Consider the following 9813-nt stretch of genomic DNA (forward strand, 5'->3'; position numbering starts at 1 on the left):
TGAGGATTAAAACAGAAAATGAAGTATTCTGCTCTACTTCCATTAAAAAATAAAAATAACTTTGAAAAGAGGTGAGAAAAGCATAATCTTAATTGGGAAGAACATCCTCACACATGCGCACAATACAAGATCCTGGTTTATTTAGTGTTGATGCTTAAAATAGTTTTTACAAACATCATCATAACTGAAAAATACAGGCAATAACCTCTTGAAAAACCCCAAATGCCACAGGCACAATCACGTCATCCAAAGTGACAATTCAGCCTGAAAGTTTCATCTTTAAATATAAGAAGCAAATTCCTTAAAAAAGGAATCCACCCAGATCTTAAAGGATGAACCTCACAGAAATGGTCAAGCCATATTTCACCCCAAAAATAAGAAAGAAAGAATATATAATTTACTTACAGAAAATTAAGCACCATGACGATCTCTCATTACTGTAATGCAAAAAACTGTGCTTTTTATTTTTATAATTTAATGGTAAAACCGTTCATTTAAGCCGATGTTATTAATCCTAAAACAAGCTTCATTTTCTTTACAAACTCCATTAAATGCCTTTTTTTTTTTAGGGGTAAAATGTGAACTGGATGCATTTTTTTATGAGATTCATCCAAAAAGCAAAACTACTATTGCGCAGAGTCTGATAAAACATACAACATTGAAAACTGATAGTTATGATTGTCCATACAGACAATGCCATAAAGAAGGAGCGAGTCCTGACATCATGCGCAAACACATTCACAACACACAGTCAAAACCAAAGCACAGACTCATAACACACAGCCGTATAATGGCTGATAATCTACATAGGCGTAATAGTGTAAAGTTTCCAACATGCTTTGTGTGGCGTCTCTCTTTGGGCGTTTATATTTGGAGCTGTTTGAGGAAGTAAATGAGAGTCTGCATCAGCAGCTAAGGCACTGATAACGCTGGTGTGTCTCATACGAGTCACATGTTCGGAGGGAAGTTTTTGGCAGGCTGTTGGGCATACCACTGCTGCCGCTGTTTGCGTGTGTCAAGTTCTGTGAGCAGCGCTTGTCGATATGCTTCATAGGATTTAACGATGCACTCCAGCTCTTTCATGAAAAGCAGCTTCAACATCCCCTGATATGTGTCCAGATCCATTAACTGGAAGAGTTCCCACTTCAGGATGTGGTCATACCTGAGACAAACACAAACACACACTGATATGACTGAAGGTTAATGACACTGGCCTTTACAAGACTCCATCATCACGACATGTGTACAGACTCTGGTGGCTTCCAGAAGGCAGCCAAGGAAAAACTTTATGGCTCTCTTCAATAAAAAAAAAATTATTTGGGCTGATGTCACTACTGAAAAAACATTGTAATCTAGCCTAAACTGGGTTGCAGGTTTCCAAACCTAGTGGTCTCTTGGTTGGTTTTAGAAGGGTTTTCATATTTATCACCAAACAAGCTTTTAAGATACACTTTGGCTGCATAAAGGTAGGTAGGGTATGCAATGTTGGAGAGGCTATCAACAAGCTAGCTTTGAAAGCATTAGAGTCTCTAAAGAGCTTCTCTTACGCCTCCTTCAAAACACATGAACACGCACAGCAAAGTCTGCAAAGCGTCACGAGACAAAAGACAGCGTTAAATTACCTCATGTCTCAAAGAAGTTAAAGGGGTGGTAAAATGCCATTTTCACAAGATGTAAAATAAATCTCGGATTTCCCCAGAGATTGTGTGTGTGCGTGTAGTTTTAGCACAAAATACCCCACAGATATTTTTATAAAGCATGTTAAAGTTGTCACTTTTTTAGGATTTGCAAAAACGCACCGTTTTGTGCCTGGCCCTTTAAATGCAAATGAGCTGCTGCAGAGGGCGGGATTTCAAGAGCTCGTGTGTGTGTGTTAGCAGCTGCGATTACCTCACACAGACACACTAAAATGACAGAAACTGTTCTGCCTTTAATGTTATAACGGAGTCAGACAAAGATGGAGAGACTCAAGAAGAAGTGACAACATGTAGAAGCAACAGGACGTCTCTGAAAGGTTAGTTGATGAATTTATGTTGCTGATGTGGAGTTAACTATCTGCAATTAGGATATTCTGTCATGCCATGGTAATCTATAAATCGCTCGTATAGGAACTGTTGTGAGATGCACACAGAGTGACTTTCTATTGCATGTGAAAAGACAGATGCTACAGTTTGAGCTGACTCACAAATGTACTCTTATACAACAACTTTTCCTCTTCTCAACATGGACTGCGTGTTCCCGGGGGCGGGGTTTATGTACATTTTAGGGTTGGTGATGTCACTAACCCGGGAGGAATGTCGTGTAGTCCCTACCAGCAGTTTGTTGTAGTCCTTTTCTTTAAAAGCAAATGTCTTCCTGTGCTTTGAACTTTGAGCGTTGTAACTTTGCAGATGTTGTTTATGCTCAAACAGCAACATTACACACTAACTAAAGTTAGAAAAGTGAAATCATACTTTACCACGCCTTTAAGCAACTTACAGAGCTCTTAGTTGTAACACCTGACTGCTGCAGATTAATTTCGTCATTGATAGTGTTGACATAGAAACGCCTAAATACACAGAACAGCTCCAGCTAGAACATCACGAGTTGCCATCTCGTATTTATGGTTATGATATGGCGTGAACGCAGCATAAGCTTGTTGTTTTGGTTCAGGAGGAACTGTAAAAGTCTGTGACTGTGTCCACAACTCTGCATACGGAACATGCTGATGACGTGATGTCTGCGTGAGCAGGTATGGAAATATATATGTTGACATGACAAGCAGGTAGGACATCGTATCATTGCATTTGGAACGAATACAATGATTGGATGAACATTTTTTAGTCCTGAGCTGAATAGAAATAAAAAAAATGTCAAACTGAATTTAAAAATAACTAAAAATAAATTCCAATTCAAAATATGAATTAATACTATAATAGTATATAGAAAATACTAAAATAAAAATGTGCAATCTGTAACATTTTAATTAAATATGAGAATCAAACTGACAAAACTCTAGAAGAGACATATTTGAAGTCATAGCTGATATACATAGGTGCACACCTGTGACTGCACATCAGTTGAATTCTATTATCAGGGTACCCCCAGGATCCTCCAGCTTAAATTCAAGGCTTTTTAAGACCTTTTTAATACCATTTCAAATGAAATTCAATGCCAACTTCGTACCGATTCCAACATAAGTATGAGGGGAAAATGTCAAATCTGTATAAATTTTAAACCCTAGAAAATAATTATGTACATGTAGGCTACTTGAATTAAATAAAACATTTTATTTAAATGATCAGTCATATTTAATACATACGCAACACCGTTGTAGTGAGCACGTGTGTGTAGGCCAGTGTTAATTTTGGCAGCCATTCTTGATTCAGTCTTAGTCTTCATCTTCAGACGAAACTGCTTATTAATGCAAACTTTTAGTCATTAGTTTTAGTCAAACTGCAGTTACTTTAGGTAGCTATTTTATATGTAGTCTTTAGACAGAAAATGTCATAATTATTCTCTCTAGGCCATTCAATTAAGCTTATGAGAAATTGACACTGCACTCTTTAGCAGTAGCACTTGTGCAATTCTACACATCCCTTTTCCTAAATTCCGTGGTTCTCCTATGTTTTTGAGTGCCGTACCCCCTAGTACCCCCTCTCTTCCACTTAGACTGCAGTCACACCTTTTCCATTAAGGGACAATATTTGCCCCCTTTAATACATTTTTCCATTAAATTTTTAACCTTTATAATACCTTTTAAACATAAATAATGCTTTAAATAAAACAATGTTCAATAAATATGCAATGTTAAAAAACGTTTAATATTAATAAAAATATTATATTTAAATAGCCAGTAGGTGGCGGTAACTCACTGTCTTTATGAGCGAGTCATCGAGTCGTTCATTCATTGAATCTCACGATTCGTTCAAAGCCACAGATTTCGTTGCAAAATAGAGCAATAAGCCTGACTATACTGTTTTATGCAGTAAATCACTTAATGTTACCCTTTTGTTGTTTTTTAACTGTTGTATAAAATCAAGTCACATTTGAAATCGTGTGGATATTCGGGAAACATTGCATTCTTGCTCGTATAATATGATCTACATTAAAAACACTTTTGATCGCAGATTTAGTCGCACAAACAGCGCAAGCGGCTCGTGACAGAACACAGACCGACTGAGTGACACTTTAATTTAAGTAGAAAATCTCAAATAAAGATCGCTGAACTCCAGCTTGTCTGTGTTTTCAGATAATCCGCGCTTCTTCAGCAGTAGAGCGCGTGCGCGCCCATGGTTGCCAGATACTATTGAAAAGACCGTGTAGAAAATATGTTCTTTTAACAGAAAAGCTCTGATTTGGGGTTTGAATGAATAGTATCTGGCAACCATGCGCGCGCGCTCTACACTGCTGAAGAAGCGCGGATGAAGGTGCACTCAACGCTGCATGAATTTTTAATTAGCCTACATTAGTAACAGTTCATTTTGTTACGGTATGAACTTAATCGTAGGAAAAGCAAAAAATATAAGACCTTTGTAACGAAATCCAAGACTTTGTTTACCAAATTCAAGGCTTTTAAGGCCTTAATTTGAGATGATCAAATTTAAGACTTTTTCAATGCTTTTAAGACCCCGCGGGTACCCTGTATTATAGAGTTCAGAGCCATTGAAAAACAGAGTTCTCACTCAGCACCGGTTCATGGAGCTCTCGATAGCCAAACAACTTCTGTTAAGCAGGATAGACAGCAGGTTCACTATATTTGCAGCGATTTCTGGGAAATATTAACACATAATGTGCATTAATGACTAAGCTGATGACATTTACAGTAGCATTTGGGGAGTGATAAAGAGAAAACATTAATATGTTTTTCTCAAGTTGTACCCGTATTCCTTACTTTGGTCACACTCATACTCCTTGGCGCTCAAAAGTGACTGAACATCTCAAGTGTATCTTTTTATTAATTAACTAAATGTACTACATTTTAGTTCAATAATATGTATTGAATATTTTGAGGAGATTAATGACCATTTAAAATACCATTTTTATCTATATATTTAAAGAAATTGTTTTTATATACGTTTATAATTACTGTAGTATTTAAGGTTAAAATAGAGTAAATGTTTTAAAATTCCAATGCAAAGAGGCAAATTAGAGGCATCTATAAATGTGTCCAGAAAAGTAATACAGTTACATCAGGCCTACACTGGACACATACAGTGTGGCATGACACGACACTTCAAAAGGAAAGCACTCCCATTACAACCATTGAAGCTGTACACCAATGCGGCCATCTGTGATGCAGATTGGAGTGTATGTGAGAGTTTTCTGTTTGCTGTTAGATTGCTGCACCTCAGGGTTTGGCAATCTGTGACTATGACTGTGAAACTTACTTTAGTGGGGCTCTGGCATACACCTGCAGCCAGTCTGGGATCTCGGCTGTGTGATACGGGTTTGCTGGCACCAGTACGGGCTGGTTGCGTTCTGGTGGGCGGGGCTGGTAGGTGACTGGCGGGGGAGGGGGCTGGTCATAACGTGGAACACTGAGGTAGAGTGAGAGCAGAGGTTGCATGTGTATTTTGGATACAAAATGGCACCAGATAGTCTGAGAATGTGCTGGAACATCTCGACACTCACCTGGGCGCGCAGGGGTGTCTGTATTGGGCACGTTTGTTGATGTGGTCAACATAATACACTCCAAACTCAGCCGACTCCACCCTCTCCCACCCCGGCGGAAGCCCCTCCCTCTCCAGCGGGTGGCTCCAATGTGTTGTGTTTGTGTTGTGATCGATGTAATACTTCCGGCCTCGAATCGTCCAATCAACAATCCAGCCAGGAGGAAGCACCATCTCCTCTCCACTCATCGTCGTCAGATTACCCACCGACTTTGCTGGCACACGGCCGATTGCTAGAAAAGCACAAACATAGTGAAGTATTACAGATCTGCATGCAGTAAATGTTTCTTTGTGTATTTGAATTTGAAAACAAAGGAGGAGGAGTGAAATTAAAGAGAGATGGGGAGAAAACAACAAGTCACAGCTGCAGGGTCAAATATAAAACAACAGCCCCCAGAAGACTACAAAAAGTTCAGCACAAGGAACACACACACACACACACACACACACACACACACACACACACACACACACACACACACACACACACACACACACACACACACACACACACACACACACACACACACACACACACACACACACACACACACACACACACACACACACACACACACACACACACACACACACACACACACACACACACACACACACACACACACACACACACACACACACACACACGGTGAAGAAAAGGGCAAACAGGAAAAATCCACATTTCTGTCAATCTCACACGCAATGAGAAATACCGCACCAGAGTGACAGCCGAGAAAGTGTGTGTGTGTGTATTGAGCACAAGTGTGTGTAGAAAATGTAGTGAGTAGGGCTGGCAAAAATTATTAAGATTTATTTATGTATATTTGTGGCAAATTTGGGACTTGTTTGCATCATTCAGAAATGTTCACTTACATTTTTTGTATTAAAATGCTTTAGAAAATAATATATGCAGGTAAATATTGATGTTTATTATATATATAGTATACACCAAAAAATATTTATCAGCACAACCGGTTTTATAACACAAACACGAACATTTATAACATAAAAAATATACTAATTTAATATTGTTCATTTATTATTTTATTTATATAACGTTGACAGCCCTAATATATATATATATATATATATATTAGTTCTGTCAATCGATTAATTTTTTTTTAATTAATTGGAAATTTTTTCTGTATCTAATCACGATTAATAAAACAAATTAAAGTTTTTTAATATATCTTTATATTGTAATAATGTCACATTTAATCTCCAAATTAACGTAGAAACAACATAAAGACAGTAGCCTATAGTGAGTCTGCACAGTAGTGAGCGTGTAGTAGAGCCACGGTATCAAAGTCCTGCCCACACTCACAAGCACACGCGCCTGAACTGTTTAAGTAGCTTGACTGCTCCAATTTTTATGTCTGCTGATTGTAGGACAACTGAAGGCTTGTTAAAATAAGGTAAATACAATCATATATATAATATCATATCCCAAAAAAGGCTGTTGCTGCCTCCATGACTACATCACTCAGAGAAGCTGTCAATCATAGCTGTCAATCATGACGTCACACCTCCGTTGTAAATCATCAAATAACCGACTAAAACCAAACCTATTTAAACGAACACTTTAACTTACCGGTACCTCAGTGTGATAAAAACTGGCAAAAAAATTGTTTTACGTGTAATTTGATTGTTTAAGTTTGGCTTAAGTCCCATTTGTTTACATGGAGAGGGCGGGGTTCATCGAAATGCTTTTGCTTACTTTTCAGGAGGTGTGCGGCACACCCAGTCTCATATAGTCAACAGCATAATATGGTCTCATAAATAGAGACAGATTATGGCAGTGTATTTATAGTAAAGAGCGACAGTCATGTTTGTTATTTCATGAGGAGTCTATTATAACGCATGCGAGTGTGAATGCACACAGGATGATAATCCTCACCTGGGGGTGGGCGACTATGTGGCTGGGGCGTCTGGGGCTGTCCTGGGTTTCGTGGGTAGTTGAGTTCATTGTGTTCATAGTACCTGTAGCTCTCATTAAAGTGGTCTTGTCTGTGGGCTCGTCTGGGTTGGTTATTGTAGTACGGCTCTGGAGGATAGTAATACGGGCCGGCATCTCCATTCTCCGTCACCGAACCAGCATCGCTGATGTAGGATGGCGAGGAAGGGGAGTAATCGCGATGAAGGTGTGGTGGGGCAGAAAGCCGATGACTCTCCCTGCGGGATATTTCGAGGGGGGTCCGTGGAGGTGCGTTGCGCAGGAAACTCTTGGGGCCGCTAACGTCCCCAACAGAACCAGAGGAATACGGACCTGCACCAGATACCCCCGCCGGAACTGGCTCCGCTAACGGCGGCTCACGCCGAAGAAATGTTGGATGCCGGATAAACGAGGGCATTAAATCTGAGAAAAAAACAAACGAGAGGCAGAAAAGAGAAACCTAGGGTAAGTGGATCAAAACATCCTCAACAATGTTTAAGTTGCAAAGTCAAAGAATGCTTAAGATTAATTTTAGCGTACAATTTTACATCCATTTTCCAGAATACAAAAAGTGCTAAAGTGATACCAATTTAAGTTGCTCCAGATGTGCACAGATAGACTGCAGCCGATTGGAAAAGATCTTGAAACTGATCATTTCTAGATTCCTTTGCCTTTTAAGTCCCCAATGCAAGTTATGACATTTATAATGTTAAAGTGCAACTACTTATATTTCGAATGAGATTATTTAAAAAAGCATATTACGTATTTAAATAATTTTCCTGGACTACAATTATTTTCCCATGTCCCCAGAACAGCACTTTTTTTCTTACAAAAATAAGAGTGAAAATAATTGGATTTAAAAAAAAATGTCCCCATCAATCCAAAGTCTATAACTATACTATGCAAAACACGCTTGTGGCTAATTTGGAATGTTAATACTGGAAGTTTTTGTCCCTTGAGTTACTGTTCATCCAATTATGCCCTGATACTTTGACTTAGAGTTAAATAACTATGCAACATTAAAATATAATAGTGTAAAAACAAAAACGTTCTACTTCTACTATTTATAATAATAATGAGCATGTGGCACATATCTTTTGATTGATGCAAAAGGTAGACACCATTTGGCTGATAATAGGCTATGTAACTGTACATATTGTAAGTCATAGCTTGACTTGTATTTAAAATTTTCAAAAGTTCCATAGCTCAACATGCACCGAATGACCACATTACATAAAAATGCAGATTTATTTATTTATTTGTATGTTTTGTTAGGCATATTGACTTAAAAGTTACTCACTTCTCAGAAGCGGGGAAGTTTCTTTCTTCACATATTTGCCCTGAACTTCGGCTGGCTTGGACGCTTCGTTTTTACTCTTCTTTCTGGAGAGCATCGTTAATCCGAATCGATTCTGGCCCGATTAGACTTCGGTTTCATCCTGAAATCCGGATCGAGATTCGCACTGACACGCAGAACCGAGACCATTTCGGAGCGTAGCCCGATAGCTAGTTTCGAGTCATCATGGCTACAGTCTGTAAACATTAACACAAAACAAACGAGGTTGCGTTTAGCGAACGCTTCGTTGTTTTCAGTGTTTAGTCGAACATTACGAATATTTTTCGACGACTAATTAGCGCTCCCCGCGCGCGCTGTCTAAATTACGCCCAGAGAAAAGCGCACGAAAACTTTTACCAGCTGAATGTGTCCACCCAACCCTCACCATCTCCTCCTGATCCCAGACCAGCTCTCACTGGATCCCTCCCCCGCTACCTGATCTCAGATCAGCTGTTTGGATCCATAACTTCCAACTGCATGATTACAGATTAGTTCACTTATTTTTTTCAGATTCAAGAGCTTTACTAGTACGTTATATCCCAAACAGAGCTAACATTAGCAACGCATTAAAGTATCCGTTCAACTACGCACACAATCATTTTTATATCATTATATTGCACAACGTAAAAGTGTCTTTAACCGCTCCTAGATCACCTCTCTCTAGATCGCTCACTCCCCGCAGCAGACTGATCCCAGATCAGACCTTCCCGAAGGCATGTCCTTAGAGGTGCAGTGCATTGTGGGAAATATTTTACTCTCGAACTTCTTTTCTGTCACATTTTTTTTATTGCTTCGCAGGACAAATATGATGGTTTATTCAACACATCATGTTTACTATAAAGATAAGTAGGCACTTCTCACGAACAGGGTACAAATATAGGGTCTGTTTTATT

General features: G+C 38.9%; 1 protein-coding gene across 3 annotated transcripts; it reads right to left on the reverse strand.

Moving 5' to 3' along the window:
• Positions 1 to 118: 118 nt before the first annotated feature.
• On the reverse strand, positions 119 to 9768 carry sav1 (salvador family WW domain containing protein 1). 3 transcript variants are annotated; one of them, XM_079635257.1, is made up of 6 exons: positions 9575 to 9768; positions 8885 to 9117; positions 7549 to 8007; positions 5614 to 5884; positions 5370 to 5519; positions 119 to 1162 (listed from the first exon to the last, which is right to left on the reverse strand). In XM_079635257.1, exons 2-6 carry the CDS (start codon positions 8976 to 8978, stop codon positions 949 to 951), a joined length of 1188 nt encoding a protein of 395 aa, XP_079491383.1. In that variant the 5' UTR covers positions 8979 to 9117; positions 9575 to 9768; the 3' UTR covers positions 119 to 948. The 3 variants fall into 3 exon arrangements, with proteins under 3 accessions (XP_079491383.1, XP_079491384.1, XP_079491382.1); XM_079635258.1 differs by having other exon boundaries at positions 9306 to 9591; XM_079635256.1 differs by lacking the exon at positions 9575 to 9768 and having other exon boundaries at positions 8885 to 9327.
• Between the last annotated feature and the right edge of the window lie 45 nt (positions 9769 to 9813).

The sequence above is a fragment of the Phoxinus phoxinus genome (genome assembly GCF_949152265.1).
Source record: "Phoxinus phoxinus genome assembly, chromosome: 14".
In the NCBI taxonomy this organism is placed as follows: domain Eukaryota; kingdom Metazoa; phylum Chordata; class Actinopteri; order Cypriniformes; family Leuciscidae; genus Phoxinus; species Phoxinus phoxinus.

Bases quoted from the DNA above. Each gene is read 5' to 3' on its own strand.
- sav1 (XM_079635257.1), bottom strand. From the start codon at position 8,978: ATGCTCTCCAGAAAGAAGAGTAAAAACGAAGCGTCCAAGCCAGCCGAA. The intron at 8,008-8,884 runs GTGAGTAACTTT...TTTTTTTCTCAG, and splicing joins AACTTCCCCGCTTCTGAGAA to ATTTAATGCCCTCGTTTATC. The intron at 5,885-7,548 runs GTGAGGATTATC...GTGCTTTTCTAG, and splicing joins ACATAGTCGCCCACCCCCAG to CAATCGGCCGTGTGCCAGCA.